This window comes from Synchiropus splendidus, chromosome 5 (assembly GCF_027744825.2).
Source record: "Synchiropus splendidus isolate RoL2022-P1 chromosome 5, RoL_Sspl_1.0, whole genome shotgun sequence".
In the NCBI taxonomy this organism is placed as follows: Eukaryota; Metazoa; Chordata; class Actinopteri; order Syngnathiformes; family Callionymidae; genus Synchiropus; species Synchiropus splendidus.
Window position 1 is genome coordinate 5543624 of NC_071338.1, and position 19063 is coordinate 5562686.

At 41.0% G+C, this 19063-nt stretch overlaps 2 protein-coding genes across 4 annotated transcripts; both read left to right on the forward strand.

Moving 5' to 3' along the window:
* The first annotated feature begins 3350 nt into the window (after nt 1–3350).
* Nucleotides 3351–8535, forward strand: pus3 (pseudouridylate synthase 3). 2 transcript variants are annotated; one of them, XM_053866703.1, is made up of 7 exons: nt 3351–3480; nt 3697–4102; nt 4172–4449; nt 5485–5668; nt 7229–7338; nt 7890–8062; nt 8157–8535. In XM_053866703.1, the coding sequence occupies exons 2-7, from the start codon at nt 3701–3703 to the stop codon at nt 8393–8395; spliced, it is 1386 nt and encodes a 461-aa protein (XP_053722678.1). In that variant the 5' UTR covers nt 3351–3480; nt 3697–3700; the 3' UTR covers nt 8396–8535. The 2 variants fall into 2 exon arrangements, with proteins under 2 accessions (XP_053722678.1, XP_053722677.1); XM_053866702.1 differs by having other exon boundaries at nt 3476–3613.
* A 250-nt stretch (nt 8536–8785) lies between these two features.
* On the forward strand, nt 8786–14911 carry dcakd (dephospho-CoA kinase domain containing). Of its 2 annotated transcripts, XM_053866705.1 has the most exons (6): nt 8786–9046; nt 9336–9447; nt 9655–9858; nt 10967–11054; nt 14020–14336; nt 14487–14911. In XM_053866705.1, exons 2-5 carry the CDS (start codon nt 9336–9338, stop codon nt 14303–14305), a joined length of 690 nt encoding a protein of 229 aa, XP_053722680.1. In that variant the 5' UTR covers nt 8786–9046; the 3' UTR covers nt 14306–14336; nt 14487–14911. The 2 variants fall into 2 exon arrangements, with proteins under 2 accessions (XP_053722680.1, XP_053722679.1); XM_053866704.1 differs by having other exon boundaries at nt 8788–9046; nt 14020–14911.
* Nucleotides 14912–19063: the final 4152 nt, after the last annotated feature.

Here is a 19063-nt window from a genome sequence, read left to right on the forward strand (position 1 = left end):
AAAAACAAGTAAAACCTTATAAGGTTAACTTTATTTTGGAGACACAGAAGAGATTCATTCAACTCTATATGTGGGTAAGAGCAAAGAATAGAATGCTAGCCTCCGTTCCTGTCTTTTTTTCCATTTCGACCTCTCAGGCACTCTTAGTCATGGTCACTGTTTTTTACATAGATCATGACATCTGCTTTTTTATTAACTCCTATTCTTGAACTTTCACATTGAACCTGGTCTGGACTTCCTCTTCACATCATCACATGGTCGTATTTCAAACTCTAACCAATAAACTTGAGTAACAGTACATTTTAGCGTTTTTAGTGTTGTATATATAGTGGTATAGTGGTGTATATATATAGTGGTATAGTGATATATATATATATACCACTGGACTGGATGGACTGCAACAGTGCTGACACGCAGTTTGAGCAGTCAAGGATGGCATTTGTTGCCAGCCATCAGCACACAAAGTATGAAGCCCAGCAGGCATCTTCTCCAACCTCAGCCTAGGACACTGCCCATGAGGTCAGTTTCTTAAATACATACCAAGGTTTTGTCCAGCAAGCTCCAACTTCCGATAATGGTGATGATTCAGGTTATGATTGTGGTCATAATGTTCATCTTGGAAAGTGTTGCATAATCCCGTGCCTTATTTTAGAAGATGAATATGATGAAGGCCCGGATGATTCACAGCTGGAACTCCAAGAAAGCACTAAGTGGGACAAAGAAACTGCTGAGGGGATTGAGTGAAGATGAGAGGAAGTGGAAAAACACTCGCTGGCATTGTGTCACCACATTGTTCACTCCAAGAATCCTGTGATGGAGAAAATGTTGTACCGGCCGGAGGAGAGAGTTGTCCTCCAGTCCGTGTTTGTCACAGCTGCTGCCTGCAGGCTGATGCTGCACCTCCAAGTGGTCCAGCAGGGGAGCTCCTCAAGTATGCACTGCTCACCAGGATAGAGTCAGATCCAAGTCAGCTTTGTGTGCTACTGAAACGTAATTCTTTAAATGATTTAGTTGTACCTCAGATGTGTATGGGGAAGTTAGCAATACAATTGAATTGAACAGCATTTCATTCAGTCAATCGCATTTTAATCGTATCAGAATATATGCCACATGAAGCCACATTTTTCAATTTGAATGAATTTTGTATATTAGTGCTAATGATCAACCATCATTAGCTAAAACTAATGATGGACCCAGACATACATTTAAATAACAAAATATTTTTTATTTTGCATCAGTTTGACAATGGCACAATAAGGGTTAGGGTTAAATGTGATTAAATTATATATATATATATATATATATATATATATATATATATATATATATATATATATATATATATATATATATATATATATATATGTATATATATATATATATATATATATATATATATATATATATATATATATATACACCTTGATACAATGTAAAGAAGTCAGTGGACAGCTTGTAAACAGTCTAAGTTTACTGTCCCCTCAAAATACCTCAACACACAACCATTGATAAATTGCTGGTAATAAAGTGAATACACCCCTCAATGAAAACGTTCAAACTGAGACCAATTAGCCATTGTTGCTCCCTAGTGTCGTGTGACGACTTGTTAGTGCTGCAAGGTCTCAGATCAGGTGGTCAGGCTCAGACCGTACGTCGCACACTGCATCAGTAAGGTCGGGTGGATGGCTGTCGCCCCAGAGGAAGATGATGCACAAGAAAGCCAGTTGGCTAAAGACAAGTGGACAAGGGATGTGGACCACTGGACAGCCTGTGGTTGGATGAGACCAAGATGAACTGAAACCAGCAACCAGGCGTGGAGGACTAAGACAAGTGTGTCTTGCCTACAGTCAAGCATGGTGCTGTGAGCGTCATGGTCTGGGGCTGCATGACTGCAGACAGCATTGAGGGAAGCATGAATGCCATGCCAATGGGAAATAATGGTATATGGTAACATCTTGAGACTTTGGGCCCAAGTTGGACATTTTCGTATAGGAGTGTACTCACTTTTGTTGCCTGCGTAAACCACTGACATTAGTGGTTGTGTGTGTCATTTTACACTGATTTACACTGTTATACAAGCTGCACACTGACTAGTTTTCATATCATAGCATCATATATAGATATCAGAGTAATCAGTAAAACTCTCAATATGACTTATGTTCCAGTATTTTGGAGGCACATGTGTGTTCATAACTGAAGATAATGATGAGGGGAGACCTTTAAATGGTGAGGCAGCTGAATGATAATCAAGCCTATCTCATTCTCCACTCTCCTCAAGGTACTCAAAGTTCATTTAAATTTTCTGAAGGTGAAAAGAGCTTTTGGACAGGAATTCCTTTGCCTCCAGTGAGATGTAACCTTTTACCTGTTAGAGCTATCCGGACTGTTAATCAGCTGGTGTCTGGACTAAGACACCCTCCACTGCAGACGGACGTTTCACCAATATTAAGTGATGTAGAAACACTTTAAGCCTGCCGGGGGTTAATATTCTTTATTCAATCTGCAGAAAACAAATGGACTCTGGATTTTGCTGAGGTAGAGTGCTGTCTGAACCATCTTGTGCCATCATGGCACACACTCAAAAGATACGGGGGTTGGACAAAATAATGGAAACACCTTAATGCTAAAAAAGCTTTAAGTTGTTTCCATTATATTGTCCAACCCCTGTAATTTTTAAGATGAGAGGTGCAGAATAATCTAATTTGTTTCTGTTTTTGTTGTTGTTGTTGTTTGTTTGTTTGTTTTTTTAGATATTTTGTGCCCTTTTTTTGGAGGACCGTGCTTATTATTAGAAAGAAAATGTTTGTCAGCACTGGCATTAGCATCTTGTAATTCTCAATAAAGTCAGTATCTTGCAATGAATAGTGCCTTTATTGGAATACATGCACCCCTGACACCAGAGACACAGCATATAAACAAATGAAAACTTCAGAGCGATCGTGGTAAAAAGTACATTTAGGAGCATTAAAATTAATCGAAACAGTAGTTTGAATTGTAAACACCTACTGAAGTCTAATAGTTCAGTACTGCATTGGCCAGATTCAACATATTTCCAAATAAATGTATTGTATGCTGCTTACATATTGTTAGTTACTGAACTTTGGGCGCTTTTGTATTCCTTGGCCAGTACAACCTGGATTTTGAAACAAGACTATTCATGGTTTAGGCAAACTAAATATCACAGTTTTCACAAATTACATCCACAATCCTTTCACTTGTCACGTCACTCAATCAATGGAGAAAGGTGGGGTTTTGTCTTTTGTCTTTCATTTCTGAGATCGCTTACTGTTATATTTGTGGTAATAAAGATCTACCGCCCATGGATGGACTACATTTCCCAGACGTCCTGTCCCGGAAGTGGTTGTGCTCGCCGGGCGCAGTGCGGAAATGAGTAGCATGTGGGTATCAGCAGCAGCGGCTGCGTCGCCCAACTGAATTTGTAAACAGACACTTTCGTGAAGATAGAGGACGAGAACCAAGGTAAAATCAGATCTGCCACACCGATTTGCTTTACTCCACCATTTGTAAGACTCGTGGTCTCTCTGATGAACTATTGGGAATTCCTTTGTACTTTACTTAATGCATTTAGTTTCCCATTAAGCTTTACCATACGGTGAGCTTTCCGCCTTAAACGTTCTGTTAATGTTCACCGCCGTGACAAGACAAGTTAGTAACATTCATGCACTGTCTTCTCAGCGACATGTCTGAAGCAATGATTCTCAGAATCAAGGAGCTGGAAGGAGAACTGGAGACGCTCAAGTCCCAACTTGCGGACCAGAAGGAAGTGGTGTGCACTCCATCTCCCGATGAGGCCACGGGCTGCAGACCTGACAACGGAGTCGGACAGATGTGTAAAAAAGGCAGGAAAGCAGGGAAAGACAGACCATTTGACTTCTCTGCTCATCCTCGACGGCATGTTGCTCTGCGTCTTGCCTACCTGGGATGGGCCTACCAGGGGTTTGCAGTTCAGGAGAACACAGAGAACACTGTAGAAGCCAGACTGTTTGAAGCTCTCCTTAAAACGAGGCTCATCCAAGACCGACAGAGCTCCAACTACCACCGCTGTGGCCGGACTGACAAGGGTGTTAGTGCATTTTCACAGGTCAGAAAAGGCTTTTTATTTATTCATATATGTATTTACTTATTTATCGTATTGTCTTCTCTTGTTCAGGTGATAACCATTGACCTGAGATCCACCCAGTTGTGTGGAGGACTGGGTGTCAAACTCCCTGAAAGTGTTGATTCCACCAAGGTTCAAGGTTCGGGGGTCTCAGAAGTTCCGTATGTGAAGATGCTGAACAGAGTTCTACCTCGGGATATCAGGATTTTAGACTGGGCACCAGCGACTGAGGGCTTCAGTGCACGCTTTGATTGTCAGTCTCGCACATATCGCTACTACTTCCCCCGGGGCTCTTTAGACGTTGCGCTGATGGCAGATGCAGCGAAAAGGTTGGTATGAATTCAGAAGCGCAGACCTTTTTCATGAAGAGCATCATGTGGTTTAAATAAATGTGGTCAATAGTTTATTGCCATCTTACCACTCACACGGAAATTGTTGCCCCTACTGGTCTGTTGAATTTTTCTCATTGAGTCTGTCAACTGCATTTTGCTGACCAGAGGTCTAATGCACTCATTTGTTGACTGTGGCAGGTCAATACACTCTCACACTATGCAGTAGTAGATCACATTGTGCAAGAATTGAGTCACCAATGGCTACTTACGAGTCAAATATTATGTTTCGAGTATTTTCTAATTTAAATGAAAGAAAGGCTTACTGTAAAAATGACAACAATATGGTCGAAGATTAAATATGAGCGCACATTGAACTAGTGAGACTAGTAAGACACAGAGGATATTGTTGAACTTATTAACTCTCAGTAATAACTGCAAGTTATAGGTTGAGAAAGTCGTCAAATGATTGTTGTCAAAAACAGTCATCAAAAAATCAGCGTGAGTGTGACTGAAATGTGAAAATGTATGGCAACTCATCTTAAGATGACAGAGCATTAAATACAGAGAATGCGTTTCCCTTGGCTTAATAGACGAAATGTGAGTCATACACTCGAGGCCCACTATTCCTCTTCTTGGAACCCAACTCTTCTATATGGCAGACTGCCCAGTGGGTCGTGGTTTTACTTTGCTTCTACAAGCTAAACACATCTAAATTACAATCATGGTCATTGTAGAACAATACATCATGAAGGCTGTGAACAATTCAAACACAAACAGGATATATAAATCATGAAGCCGGTTCATTCAGTCCATGTCGAGGTTCACCAGAGGAAGTATACGAAGTCCAGAAGACATGAAGGGAGGTCGAGACTGGCATGGCAAAAGGACAGTTGGGAGAGTCTTGTGGAGACCAAACCTGATGAGACATGGGACCGGCACACATTGTCTTTTCTAAAGCCATGTTTAAAAGAGGGGAGTTACTTTGGCTGTAGTCTCACAGTTCTGCTTTAACACTCTCCTAACTTCCTACAGATACGAGGGCACGCATGACTTCCGAAATTTTTGTAAAATGGACGTGGGAAACGGAGTCTTACAGTTCGAGAGGACCATCTTGTCAGCAAGTGTTCTCTCAACTCATCCGGAGTCGGACTCGAGCGCTGACCCATACAACCTTTTCATGTTTGAGGTCCAGGGATTGGCCTTCCTCTATCACCAGGTAATTATTACTACACTGGTGCAGTGTTCAAATGAGCTGCATTGCCTGATGATAGAATTGTATCATGTAACTACCATGTGATCAATTTCTCATTCATATTTGTTTTTGTCTTGTTAGCTTTGCTTCACAGAGACATGACTTGATCGAGAGTTTTACTTGTAATGCTTATAATACTTTTTGCAAATGTGGTCTACAAAGCTGCAAGACAAAATTAAGATTGAATGTAACCACTTTTAGCAAATGTACAGGGTGTCTGCATAACAAATATAAAGACTGAGTCATCCAATTTGAAAGGAATGGTAGTACAGTTTTTGACAGAACGGAGCTGCTCAAACAAAATCAACCATTGTGTCTCACTTTGTTTCTGAATTCCAGCTACCTTTTTCCTTGCAAATGTGCATTGTGATTAAATGCCTTCACAACTGCTCAATCTTGAGCTGTACTCTCACTGCTCAAGGTCTGTCTGTCAGAGTATCACCTTCAATATCTCATAAGCAGAAAGTCTCGCGAATTATATCTGTTGATAGATCCCAGAACCTGGTGGCCCTTTGACAAAACCTCTTTTTGAATCATTGATTGCTGAACAAATTTACTGTAGAAAGGTAAGACGATTCTGTGTATACACTGTAAACGTGCCTTGACTGAGAAGGAAGCCTCAGTCCTGTTGCCATATTTGGCTTGCACTGGCACGATGGCGTTGCCTCGTCTAGCAAGCGCCATTACAAGAAGCGGAAACAAACAAGCCACATCTCTTCATCACAGGCAAGAGACAGTAAAGACAGTAGGCAGTAAAATCATGAGCGAGTCGGACAGAAGTTTGCTCATACCATTCCATTTAAAGACGACAACATGATATCAATGATCCGTTTTTTGTTCGTTTACGTTCAAGAAGCTGCATCTAACAGACTATATTTACTTACTTCATTTGGCAAACTAATAACTATAGTCCACTGATTGACCATTTAGGATAAACTAATGAAACCAATTTTAAAACTGCACACGTTGCCTGCTTGGGGGCGCTGTTGTGTTCCTATTGGCGCGTCAGTTCCCTGTGCGTGTTGAGCAGAAATTGGTGCTGTTAAGTTGCCTAAACACTCACAGTGGCTGGTGGATTGTTTTTTGGCTCAAGTCTGGATCTGATACTGTTTTGGCAGAGCTTTTGGTGGTGTAGTGAGGCTGCACTCTAGCTGAAACATGAGTGTGAGAAATAAATTCTAAATGATCGAAAATACTAGTTGTCTAATATGCAACCTGAATTAAGAACAATGGAATCATTAGCACGGCTCAAAACTAAGCTTAACATTAAACTTCGACTGACATGTTACAATGCTTATTAAGTGGCGTTACATGTGTGTGAGTCTTGTGTTACAGCTACTGAATTCTTCGTTCTTGCTATGTAGCGAGTGCACGTGTGCGTGTGTGTGCGTGCGTGCGTGACTGAACAAACTCAAAAGACAGGGTGCTACTAATACATAGATTCTGCTTTGGGATCTCTGACTGAAATGCGCCACAAATAACCCTAGGAACGAGAGAAGTCTGAAGACTGTTGATTTGCTGTAGGTTCGCTGCATGATGGCAGTTCTACTCCTGATTGGTCAGAAGCTGGAAACACCAGACGTTATTGACCACCTTCTTGATGTTCAGAAGAACCCGAGGAAGCCACAGTACAGGTCAGTGGGTGAACTAACTGCTGACTATTTTCAGTTTTAGAAAGAAGATGTTACATAATGGAGTAACATTTTATTAATGATTGTAACAAACAAAATGTAATCTAGGAATGAAGTTTCATTTAAAACAAAATTAAGACTTGTATTTGAGAATTTGCGTTTTGAGAGTAAAAATTGGAGTAAAAGAACAATCAATTTCTACATTTGTATGTACAAATGTATTTTAATAGGTACCAAATGTGTGTGAGTTATTGGAAATAAATGATAGACCAGCATAATAACAATATGTAGTATATAACAACAATTATAACTGCAGTAATTGAATAAGCAATGGAATCCTGCTGTTTTTCATTAAGTAAACCGTTTTCTTCAAAAGTCCTTGCCGTGAAACTGACATTTTCTTCTCAAAGACAGCTTTTGATGATAACAGCCACGCTTTTGTCATTTCCATAAATATGTTTGTTTTTTCTGCTTGTGGGTACCGAAGCTAATGCAGCTGGATAAGATGTCCATCCTCAGTCATCGGCATGATTTTTCCTTTCTGGTGTGTTTAGCATGGCCATGGACTACCCACTGGTTCTGTATGACTGCAGCTTTGATGGGTTGAGTTGGCAACAGGATCCTGAAGAGTTGAACTATGTTATTTCAACACTGACTGAGCACTGGACCCAGAGTGTGGTCAGGTCCCAGGTCTTGCATGGGATGATCAGTGGATTAGAAGGCAAAGGTGAGAGAAAAAATAGACATAATGCAATGTGTGTATTGTTGTTTGTTGATTTGTTTTGACTCATGATTGTGTGGCAAATGCTTTCTTTCCTCAGGTGGGGCTCCCTCTCATGACTGCTGCCTGGTTGAAGGCAGCAGGCAGAAGAACTACCGGCCGCTGCTGGAACGTCCGTGCTGCGAGAGCTTGGAGTCCAGGATCCAACACTTTGTTAAACGAGGCCGACTGGAGCAAGAGGACGGAGTGAATGGAAGAGAGACTATTTTCAGAGGGAAGCGATCTAAACTTCACCAGAATTCTGGAAATCCTAATGAATCTGATGAGTCAAAGTTGTAAACCTGTGTGCACATGGTGGACTTGACATTTTTATTTTTTTAATTTTTGGACTGAAACATTTTCTTTTATTCAGAACTAAGTGAAAATTATGTGAACCCATTAAAGGTATCCACTAAATGTTGTTGGTGTAGATGTGAAAGGCAGCTGCTGAGCGATTAAGCTCTCTCCAACAACACAAACTCTATTTCAGTCTAACCCGAGTCAAGCCCCACTCACATGATGACGTCACACTGCCGCCATCAAGCGGTCCCAAATGAACAAATATCCTCCTCTGGACCGATATAGCAACAGAGGTTGGCAAGCATGTTGACAAATGAAAATTGTCTGCTCGAAAATAATGCCTGCGGAAACGGAACTATTATAAGCGTGGACGGAATTTTATTGACGTGGCACCTCAACCCTCGGTCCGGAACAACAAGTCGAAAGCAGGCGGTTTGGACGGGGATCCCAACTGTTGTCTGGTTTCTGGAACGTCGTCCGGCCCGTTTTTGACAGTGATTGTGTGGAAAATGTAGACATTAACCCTTGCTGATTTTTGCACCGTCGTCTGACATGATTTATACCTGTGCTAACATTATAGCACTGCAGGCTGTTTACTTTAGCTGAGCTGCTGCTACCGTGTTTTCACTTCCCTCTGCTCAACGTTCGAAGGTACAGCAATGTCAGTCAACCGTGTTGATGTGTAGAACGCTTTCTTTTAGCCCAGCATATCCTAAATATAAGCCTGTGCTACTGTTAAACCCGCCATGGGTTTATATTGCCCGCTTACGATGGTGACTGTGTCATTTCTAATTTGACATTTTGTCCAGTTTTTTATTACACTAATGTTGTCAAACAGTTGTGACATTTATATGCAAGTGAATGTACGACGACAGCAGCGGTAAAAACACTACTGGATTGATACTGACTTACTTCCATAATTTGTTCCTGTCGCCGCTAGATGTTCCTTGTGGGACTGACGGGGGGTATCGCCTCTGGGAAGAGCACCGTGTCTTCCATGCTGCGGGAGCTCGGTTGCCCGATTATCGATGCTGACGTTGTGGCCAGGAAAGGTTTGTTGACCGTATGCCCCAGTGTGATTACACCAATGTAAAAATTATATTTAGTAATTAGATTATATTGATTTTTGGGCAGTATGTATACATGTTGTATAATAAAACGGTACTCCTAAGTTTCAATGTCAGTGAAACTTTGCCCAAATATTAGATAATATAGTTTTATCTAATTCTTTGTTGTTTTTGTTGTTTAAATTTTGGCAGTTGTGGAGCCGCACACTCATGTCTATTACCGCATCATCCACCACTTCGGACAAGAGGTTTTGCTGGAGAATGGAGAGATTGACAGGCAGATGCTTGGGCAGTTGATTTTTGCCAATGAGGAAAAGAGGAAGCTGCTGAACTCGATCACTCATCCAGAGATCCAGAAGACCATGCTGAAAGAGATCCTGCTATACTTCCTCAGAGGTACTTCTAAAGTCATCGTTGTTTCCTGGCAGTTTAGGAGCAACGCTTTCTAATGTGCCATGAAATGTAGTGATAATTTTTAGAGGAGGCGCACTTCAATACTTGTGCTGTCGTGTATACATAAATAATATCTACACAGAGTAGTTATTTGTTGTATTACTTCTGACATTACTAACGTTTTAACCCTTTTGGGCGCCAGAGTTTATTAAATGAACTCTTCCACTTTGATGTAACAATTTCAAAAGGCTGTATTTTGAAAACAGTTACAAATGAAGGCAAACTGTAAAATTGAGGAATCCTCAGTGTGATCTAAAGTTTGGGAAGGAAATAAGTTCACTCTTCTAGCTAGTATATGATGACGTTACTGGAGACAGAAGCATCACTCTCTGTCACACTCTATGTGTGATAATCTTCATCAAAGATTGAATATTCCTGCTCAGAATCTGTGTCGGTCAGATTCACTCTCTCACCCTGCGCCTGCTACGTAATATAGCCTCGCTCGTCTCATCGGCCGGGGATCGGTTTTCCATATTTAGTCCTAATATAGAGAGAAACGTGCCCACGTACTCAGATTGATGTTATGGGTGTCCAGCATCTACTTTGTACTGTAAGGTAGTCAGTCATCAGGCATCAAATTTGCAGGTTGCCTCGTTGAAATGCTGAAATGCTGCCCGTCATAATTTTGCTACTTTGGCACCAATGGTGGTTAACTCCCTTTGTTAAACAAAGCTTCATTATCTTAAGAGTTCAAGTAAATGTGTAGTGTTATAATAATAATAATAATAATAATAATAATAATAATAATAATAATAATAATAATAATAATAATAATAGACTAAAATAAAATAAAAATCCAATGAAAAAGTTTGTCAGCATTTCTTTGTATTAAGTAGTCATTTGTGCCCAGCTTCTGTGTGGGATTTGTCTATTGTGAACTGAAGACTGAACTGAAGAACTGAAAATTTGCTTAAATCAAGTAAAAAAATCTATTATTATTGGTATTACAAAAGTAATTTTGCTATTATCTTTTTACAGCACTATAAACACACATAGCTTCTCTGGTGCTATGTCAGTGGTGATAAATCTCTTATCTCACTCTCCTTATCAGGATACCGGTACGTTATTCTGGATGTTCCACTGCTGTTTGAAACCAGACGCCTCACTCAGTTTCTCAACCACACTGTTGTTGTTTACTGGTAAGTCTATAAAGCAGATCATTTTAAGTAGATGTTTTTTAATGTATTAATTCATTTACATTGCATTATACCAATCGTATTTATGCTGCCAAATTATACATTTATCAATTTCTTAGAATAAGAAGTGTTTCTTAGAAGAAGTTTCTTAGAATTAGCCACCAACCAAAGTGCTGTACCAAAGAGTGAATTAAGAAAAAGAATAACTGAACAAAACATCAGCTTCTTTACCATGTTGAGCACTGTTGGTGTCTGATTCAACCCACAATCCTCTATTTTGTTGAGCACATTTAAACAACAACTGCAGTCCATGAAAGGATGAGGTCGTGCTGGCTGAGCCACTCATTGGGATGGGAATTGACAAGATCGTAAGGATTCCGTTGTGGACACTGCTTAACGAATCGGTTCCTTAACTATTCTCTTGTCAATTCTCAATGGGGAAAAAAGATGAGAAATAGGTCAATTAGTATCAACAGAGTTGCGTTTTGCCTTAGATTACAGCAACTCCATTTATGGTACTACTCACTGAAACTGTTTCATAACGAATGTCTTGTTTTTGAAGAGTCAAATCAGGATTAAGGAGGATGTTTTTAAACTTCTTCATTTAGAGTTTAAAAAGCTCTGGATTTCGCGTCAGAGAACACAGCAATTTAAAACATCAATGTACGTGTATGTATCTCATTTAATATAGATGCTCACCGTGCTTAAACTGTCTTATTTGAATAACAATATAAACATGACATGTAAAGTGAGTGCGTTCAATGTAGCTCCGGTTTTGGTAATTATCATCGGCGCAGGACAACCACACATGCTTCCAGGAGACATTCAATACTGGGGACACTTTGTAACATCGCCATACAAGCACAACACAGTACTGTAGAAGCTCAATTCTGACCTGTGGCACATTATTAAAAAAACGTCAATTTCCTCTGACAGCAACTACAGTTAGCGCCGTGCTCAACGACAACATAGCTGTTAGCTCAGGGGTGTCCAGCGTCGTCCTAAAGTCACATGGTCTCTGCAAACGAAGCAAAGTCTTATGAATGTGCTGCCACCCGTCGCTGCTCAAATTCCTCCAAAACTGTGATTAGCTGCAGCTGACGGGACTCCGTGAACGTGCCGCGATGGCAGTGAGTAGAGTCGGACTTCACAGTCTGGAATTGCTGAGAGGAACCAAATTTAACATTTCATAACGATTCCAGAGAATCTGACATTACTGAACCAGTTCTGATGAGGGACCGGTTTTCGATGCCCATCCCTAGCCACTAACTACACGGTGAAGGATGATCCTGACAAGAAAGGTCCAAAGGTCAACAAGGCCTCTTTATGCTTTTCAGACAAGCCCTTTAACCCTCTTGCTTTGTGCCTGAGAATCGGGGTTTGAGGAGCTGACAGTTCTTGCTCTCTTCACTATTGTAAGTTACCGATCTGACCGAAAAGCATGGACTTGACCCTATAAAAATGTCTGATAAGGAAGTGAATCAGAGTTACGATCACAGAAGACAGAAAACCAGGAGGTAGACGGCTGGGTCAGTAAGAGAGGAGTGGTAGATGTTTTCAATGACCTGGCAAGGACAGGTACATTGGAAGTTGAGCAGCATGCTAAAGGCATTGGAATCATTGCAGTGAACTTTGGTGTTTTGCCTGACAGAGTGACTCGTACTCTGAGTCATGACCAGCTAATGCTTGCACTCAACCTCCTCCCAGTCCTGGTGTCACAGAACTTGCTGCAGTTCGTGGATGAGCAGTTGAGATGTGTTGCCTTCAGTTTTAGCACTAAACTAGATCTGTGTACCTCCATCACTATCAGGATGTTGCACCAACCGCGGTTCTCAAGTAGTGACAGTGTACTTTGGCTTGAAAAGGATGATATTGAGGCAAATGCTGTTGTTTTTTGAGGCAAATGTTTGGCTTTATTCTTGAAGAAAGTTTGATGTTAACATGGAAAACAATTCAAGTTAAAGGACCCTGTCTTGTTACTCTGTAATGTGATTGACACCAGTTTAGGAAAATATTGTACACTAGAGTCCAAAAAGCGAAGAGAGAATCACACTTGAAATAAATATCCAAAGGTGTAGGGCACATAAACCTAAATAAAATGTGAAAATATTTGTAGTGTAATGAGTATGAAACTCCACAGCCTTCAATTGAAGTCCTGATTCTGACTTGGGTCCAAGTGCATTCTGATCCTGCTTCTCACTTCAGAAGTGCAACAAGCCACCCACCAGTGTTACCACAGTAACTTGGTACTGGCACTCAATCTCTGCAGTGAGCCAAGTGTGCACTGTTTATACAGTATAACATACTTACTGCTCACCCCGAGTCTGGAGTGGACTTATTCCACGTGCCACTGAATTCCTGCTTGGTAATTGACTGCAAACAGTTCACGCCTCAGCTCAGGGAATCCATTCCACGGTTTGCTGTCATTTAGCTGACCAACTGACAGGGAAGACGTTTTATCGTTGGACAGACTCGACTCATGGATCAGGAATCACTGCAGGCTGGATTGATCTGTCCGTTACCTTGGAAGCAACTCAGCCCATAATCACAGGGATATTTGGATGTTGCTGGAAACCCCAGCGTGTTATGGGTGGGTGGGGAAAAAAAAAAATCTTTGTTTGAATGTGGAAAACAATTCCAGATTCAAATGTTTTGAAATAAAAAATGTAGGTTTCTGAGAACAGTGGTGCACTGACAAAAACATTGATGCTGTTTCATTTTCCAAAGTCATGAGCTGCAAATGTTGCTGTTCGTCAGTTCTTTCTTACTTGAGAAGAACAATGAAGGAAATGTACTGTATCTGTTGAGCGCAGTAATATCTGTCGTGGCATGACTAATAACCAACTATTTTAGCTAACCCCAACAATTGGGACAATTTTAATGTAGCTAAAAGTAGTGTATTCAAAATAAAGTTATGGTGTGATTCACGTTTGGGATGGTCAGTGTGTGATATCCGTATTCTCTGCAGTGATCCTGCCACTCAGCTGTCCCGCCTGATGCAGAGGGATGGGCTGACGCAGCAGCAGGCCGAGCAGCGCGTGGCCGCCCAGATGCCCCTCAAAGAAAAGCGTGGCCTGGCCAACCATGTCATCGAGAACTCTGGAAGCCGAGAAGACACCCAGCGTCAGGTCTTGCGGTTGCACACCAAACTGGAGGACTCTATGGACTTCCTCCTCGTGAGGGTCATTGCTGTGGCTGCCACTGCAGGTCTGGGGGGAATCCTCCTCTATGCCACCAAGATGCTGTTGTCCTAACCAAGAGAAGAGCATGGTGCTCAATGATCAGGTGAAAGGCAACTTGGGGTAACAGTCCGGTTTGTTATGTAACTGATGATGTGTTTTTAGTCTCGACTCCATGTGCACTGACTAAAGTGAGGTGTAAGGTTGTTTCGCACAATTTTATAATGTGAAACTAAAACTTGTTCTGTTCTCACAGCAACATTCTTAGAAGAAAACCAACAAGTCATCAGTGAAGAATATGTTTCATTATATGTTTATTTATTGATTTTGAGGGTGTCACTCCATAATCCCACTTTAGAGTTACTTTTATTTTCCACCTAATGACACTTTATTTATAATGTTGATGAACAGCGCAGCAACTTCTTCCCTTCATCTCTTGAATTCAACAGAGATGAGCCGAGGATCTTTTAAGGAGACTGCTAATAGCTGATTGACTTTGACTGGGACTAACTGTGGGATAGCATGGATGAACTAATTTTCTATCTGCTTCTGTGTTTTCTAACACTTGTAAATACTGAATCTTTAAAGGGCATTGGACTCACACCGACACGATGTTTGTGAGATGAGCTGCTAGCTGTAAATCCAGACGGTCAAACGCTATTGTTTTGAAATAAAAACTGTTTAAACATTGTGTCTGCCAATTGTTTTTGCTAGTTTTGTAGGTTGAAGAGATATTTAAAATCGCTTTATCCGGCTTATATCAGAGCCCTGAACCCCAGATAAAGTGTCTCAACGAGGCTTGACTCATGTATGAAGGGCTTAAAAATGGGGGGGAGACACATAATGGGTGCTTTTAAGCCCCAATAACACACTCGAAAGTCTTGAAAGGTCAAGGCCAAATGACAGAAAAAGAGAAAGAATGGCATGCAAGGGTGGGGGCATTAAATAGGAGACCCTGCTGTTAGATGAAGAAAATGGGGGTTGAGTCTAATTTCAGGGAGTGTTCACTTATGACCCAGTTGGCACTGTGGCATGCTGGTCTGGCAGATACCAAATGGTGGGATTTTGAGAGATGAGAGAGGGGAAATCCAAATCTCAATTGGACTGTGGGAGAGGACGGAATAATTATTTAATCAGATTTAATCTATGAATTGTGGTTTAACACCTTGAGAAAATATAAATTGGTGAAGGTCTACTGAAATGATCACACAGTGCTAATGGATGGATTCTATTAATTTCAGAGACAAACGCTCTCACCTGCTTGTTAGTAAGAGATGATGCTGAAGAAATAAATCTGGCATACTTGTTAAAAATGCAACGTCAAGGGTCATAACCACAAAACTATAATGCTGTCTACTTCATGCCTGCACTGATTGAGCAATAAGGGGAAAAGTATCACAAAAATACAAGCAAATGGGGAAACCAGCATTGGTAGAGGGAGTGGCGAGACATTCAGGGAAATCAGCCAACCAATAATCTTTTTTTTTAATGTTATTTTGAACTAAACATCATATGACGACATACATTTGTATGAAAGCGTTGAAAGGCCTGAAGAAAGAAAGTGATTAACCAATGCCGTGGTTACTCTGTTAGCTGATATAAACGTCTTGCATTTGTCAGGCAAATGCAATATTTACAACTAGGAAGCCAGATTTGAAATTCCCTCGAAAAATTGTTAGCTTCTAAAGTGTCAAGGATAAAGAGGACGACTGGTCACCCGAGTAAAACAACATGCCAACTCTCACCACATACCTCATTTGATAGCATTATATCTCATTCAGCATAATCTTTCAAGTAAAATGTCATTCACTGTTTAGCAAGCAGTTGTTCGGCCCTTTAAAGATGTCAAAATGTAGTTGAAACAACCAACAGTATAAAGACCAGAGATGATCCTAAATAGACAACCAAGTGTTTCAACAATAAGATAACAGTTAACTGGAATTCTCTTGTGTTCAAAAAAATCTTCTGTAGTATTTAATAAGAATTACTGTCTGTTGTTTGTGAAGTCCATCTGTGTGTTGGTGGCAGATTTTGATATGACAGTAGTGATGGGCCTGAGTGTCCATCATGTTCAGCCCTGATGTTCTTGTCTGCAGAGCTTTTGCTTAAGAATTCAGACCCTCAAGCACAAGCTATGACATCATCTTGGCATGAAGTCTCACTGGCTGTCGCGGTTCTGTTCAATCTTCGGAACTCCACCACTGGTCTGTCATTTTTGTGTTTGCTTTTATTTTTATTTCTTGTATTTTTCTTTGTATCTATTTATTTCTTCTTTTGCATCAGCTAATGACAAACTGTGAGGGAAATACTCTGTTGTGTATGTAAGCACCTCAATATGGACATTATGCCTTACATTCCTATGACTTGAGATTTGAAAAACCATTTATTTATGGAACTTCACTATGACTGTTAAGCAAAATATTTGAACTGCTTGAGTTGATCTAAAGCTTGTGTGCTGAACATTAAAACCTGGTGCCAAATTGACCTAATCCTAACCTTGACTGTTGTTGCAGTCATGATGACTGCTCATAATTGACGACTTTAACAATTCCAAATCTTCTCCAAATGAACCCTCCACCTCGTCGTATAAGAGCACACAGTTGGACTTCACAGTCATCAATAGAGGTATTTTAGAGTTGAACTTACAGGTAACCTTAGGTCCTCCAAACATTATTCAGGACCACAAAAGAGGGAAAGTAAAAGTTTGCCTGATCTGTACAATTCACTAGTTATTTCAGATGGATTTAATCCATGTGTTGACATTGCGTCCTTAGCGGTACATTAGACGGGTGATGATACAAAACCGACCACAACCTGTGCCAGCGAGTCAATGTGTGAATGTGGAGATGAGATTTTGAGCTTACAGGACGGTGGCAGAAATAAGAGTTTTTGGCAGCGGAAACAGGCTGTGCTCTTTTTTTAGTCCCATGTGCTCTTGTTAAATCAGTTTCATTTGGCTCCTGGAGCACGGCGTGCATTTAGGTGTGTTTGCATTTAACAGGACTAAAACAGGGTGGATTTTATTATGTGAAATGCAGACTGCTGCAAGGCATTGGCTGAAATCATCAATGACAACAAACAATGCAAGACTGTATAATCTATATCCAAATGAAATTAAGAATTTGAGATCACACACCAATTGTTGCTGTAGTGTATAAGGAGAATAAAAGTGGTACTAAGATTAAGCCCTGTGACACACCTTTTTGGACAGCAGCGATGGGAGAGGAGGAACTGGCCACCTCAACTGATGCCGTTCATCTTGATAAGTAATAAGAGAACCAATGTACCACAATCATGGAGCCTTGTCAAGGTCTTCTGATCACCTGTGTCAGTAGCTTTTGACAGACCAATAACTAGTCCTATATTTATAGAACAGTGTTCCGTAAAGTGCACATATCGTGGTTACAAACAGGAACGTGGTCTGTAGATGTTAACAAGTGAGGAGCCATCAGAAGGACAAAGACTGATCTATTTATTTGTGGTGAACTATATTTGTCTCTGACCAAGCAGAAATGAACATTAGATTGATGCAGAAAATCTTTCATGGGTGAACAGAACCGCAGCAAACGTGTGGGCACAAACAAGTCAATTGAGCCAGCAAACTAGATCAAGTGCTTTTGTTAAAAAATAAGACCATGTGCTGGACCTTATCATTTGTCACGATGCGAAGTGAATGCATAGATTTACAGTAAAGTGGGTTTGTGCACACAGTTGCAGGTTCATCTCCGCGTTGTCCAAATTCACATTTGAATAATAAAAAAGATGTGTGTTCAACACCAGAGCTAAGTCTCTGCGTTTTTGTTGTCATCTGATCTTTTCTTAATCTGACCTCTGTGGTACTGAGGGTTTAGCAGACAGGCAGCTGTTGAGCAGAGATTTCCATGTGTTTCTTCTTTTTCTTTCCTCTTCAGACGCACTCGCAGGCCAGATGGAGAGTGTGGAGGGGAGGACTATATCTGTACCAGCAAGTGTGAACGCTCCGGGCTCAGAGAACGCTGCTGATGTCTCCGTCTGAATACAAATTGGGTTTAATTCTAAAGGCACCGCGCTGAAAGGTGAAAGTTGCCTTGTTACACTTTGTGAGAGTCTGGGGGTTCGAGTAGAACCTGTCGCTGTCTTGTGTGTTGTGTGTCTGCATCTCCTGGAGCACAGCAAATCATTTTAGGATGGCAGGGGGTAAAGACTTCCATAATCCCACCATCAGGTTCAGAGAGTTGCCCAACGGCACCACCGTGTCGACATTTTGGAATCTCCCGTCTGAGTGGTTTTCCATCATCCCGCCTGCTGCTGTCAGGAAAGGTACTACAGCACGCCTGAACAGAGTTTTGCTCCGCAGCCCCGGCACATCATTGGCAGTCGGAACACATTTGAATAACTACTCCATTAGTGAGAGCTGTTGTTCTTGTTCTCAGTTGTTTACACCATGGGTTTGTATGGTGTTTTTCATCGACAGATGAGCAGATTGTTCTGTCCTGGAGAGTTTAAACCTTTTCAGTCACTTTGACCAGGAACATTAGGGAGGAATTTAGTCAGGGAAGTTGAACGAACTGACAAATAAGAAGAGACGGAGAAAACTGTCTGGTCAATAAGCCCCAACTGATGGAAATATGCTCCCCATATTATTGCCAAAACGGCAGCTGTTCCTCATGTCACGATCGACAGCAGGGTAATGAATGACAAAGACTCATTCACGCATGTATGGGGGGAAAGCTCACGAGCTTGTTGGGCTTCATACACAACCTTGAGACATTTGCTCACCTGTCAGGGTTACCATTGTCCATATCTCAGTCTTCTAACCCCATATGTGCCTCGACCGATGGGTCTTCCACACTG

Coding starts and splice junctions, on each gene's coding strand:
- dcakd (XM_053866705.1), top strand. CDS start 9,336: ATGTTCCTTGTGGGACTGACGGGGGGTATCGCCTCTGGGAAGAGCACC. Junction 9,448..9,654: donor TGACGTTGTGGCCAGGAAAG/GTTTGTTGACCG, acceptor AAATTTTGGCAG/TTGTGGAGCCGCACACTCAT. Junction 9,859..10,966: donor CCTGCTATACTTCCTCAGAG/GTACTTCTAAAG, acceptor TCTCCTTATCAG/GATACCGGTACGTTATTCTG.
- pus3 (XM_053866702.1), top strand. CDS start 3,546: ATGAACTATTGGGAATTCCTTTGTACTTTACTTAATGCATTTAGTTTC. Junction 4,103..4,171: donor GTGTTAGTGCATTTTCACAG/GTCAGAAAAGGC, acceptor TCTCTTGTTCAG/GTGATAACCATTGACCTGAG. Junction 7,339..7,889: donor CCGAGGAAGCCACAGTACAG/GTCAGTGGGTGA, acceptor TGGTGTGTTTAG/CATGGCCATGGACTACCCAC.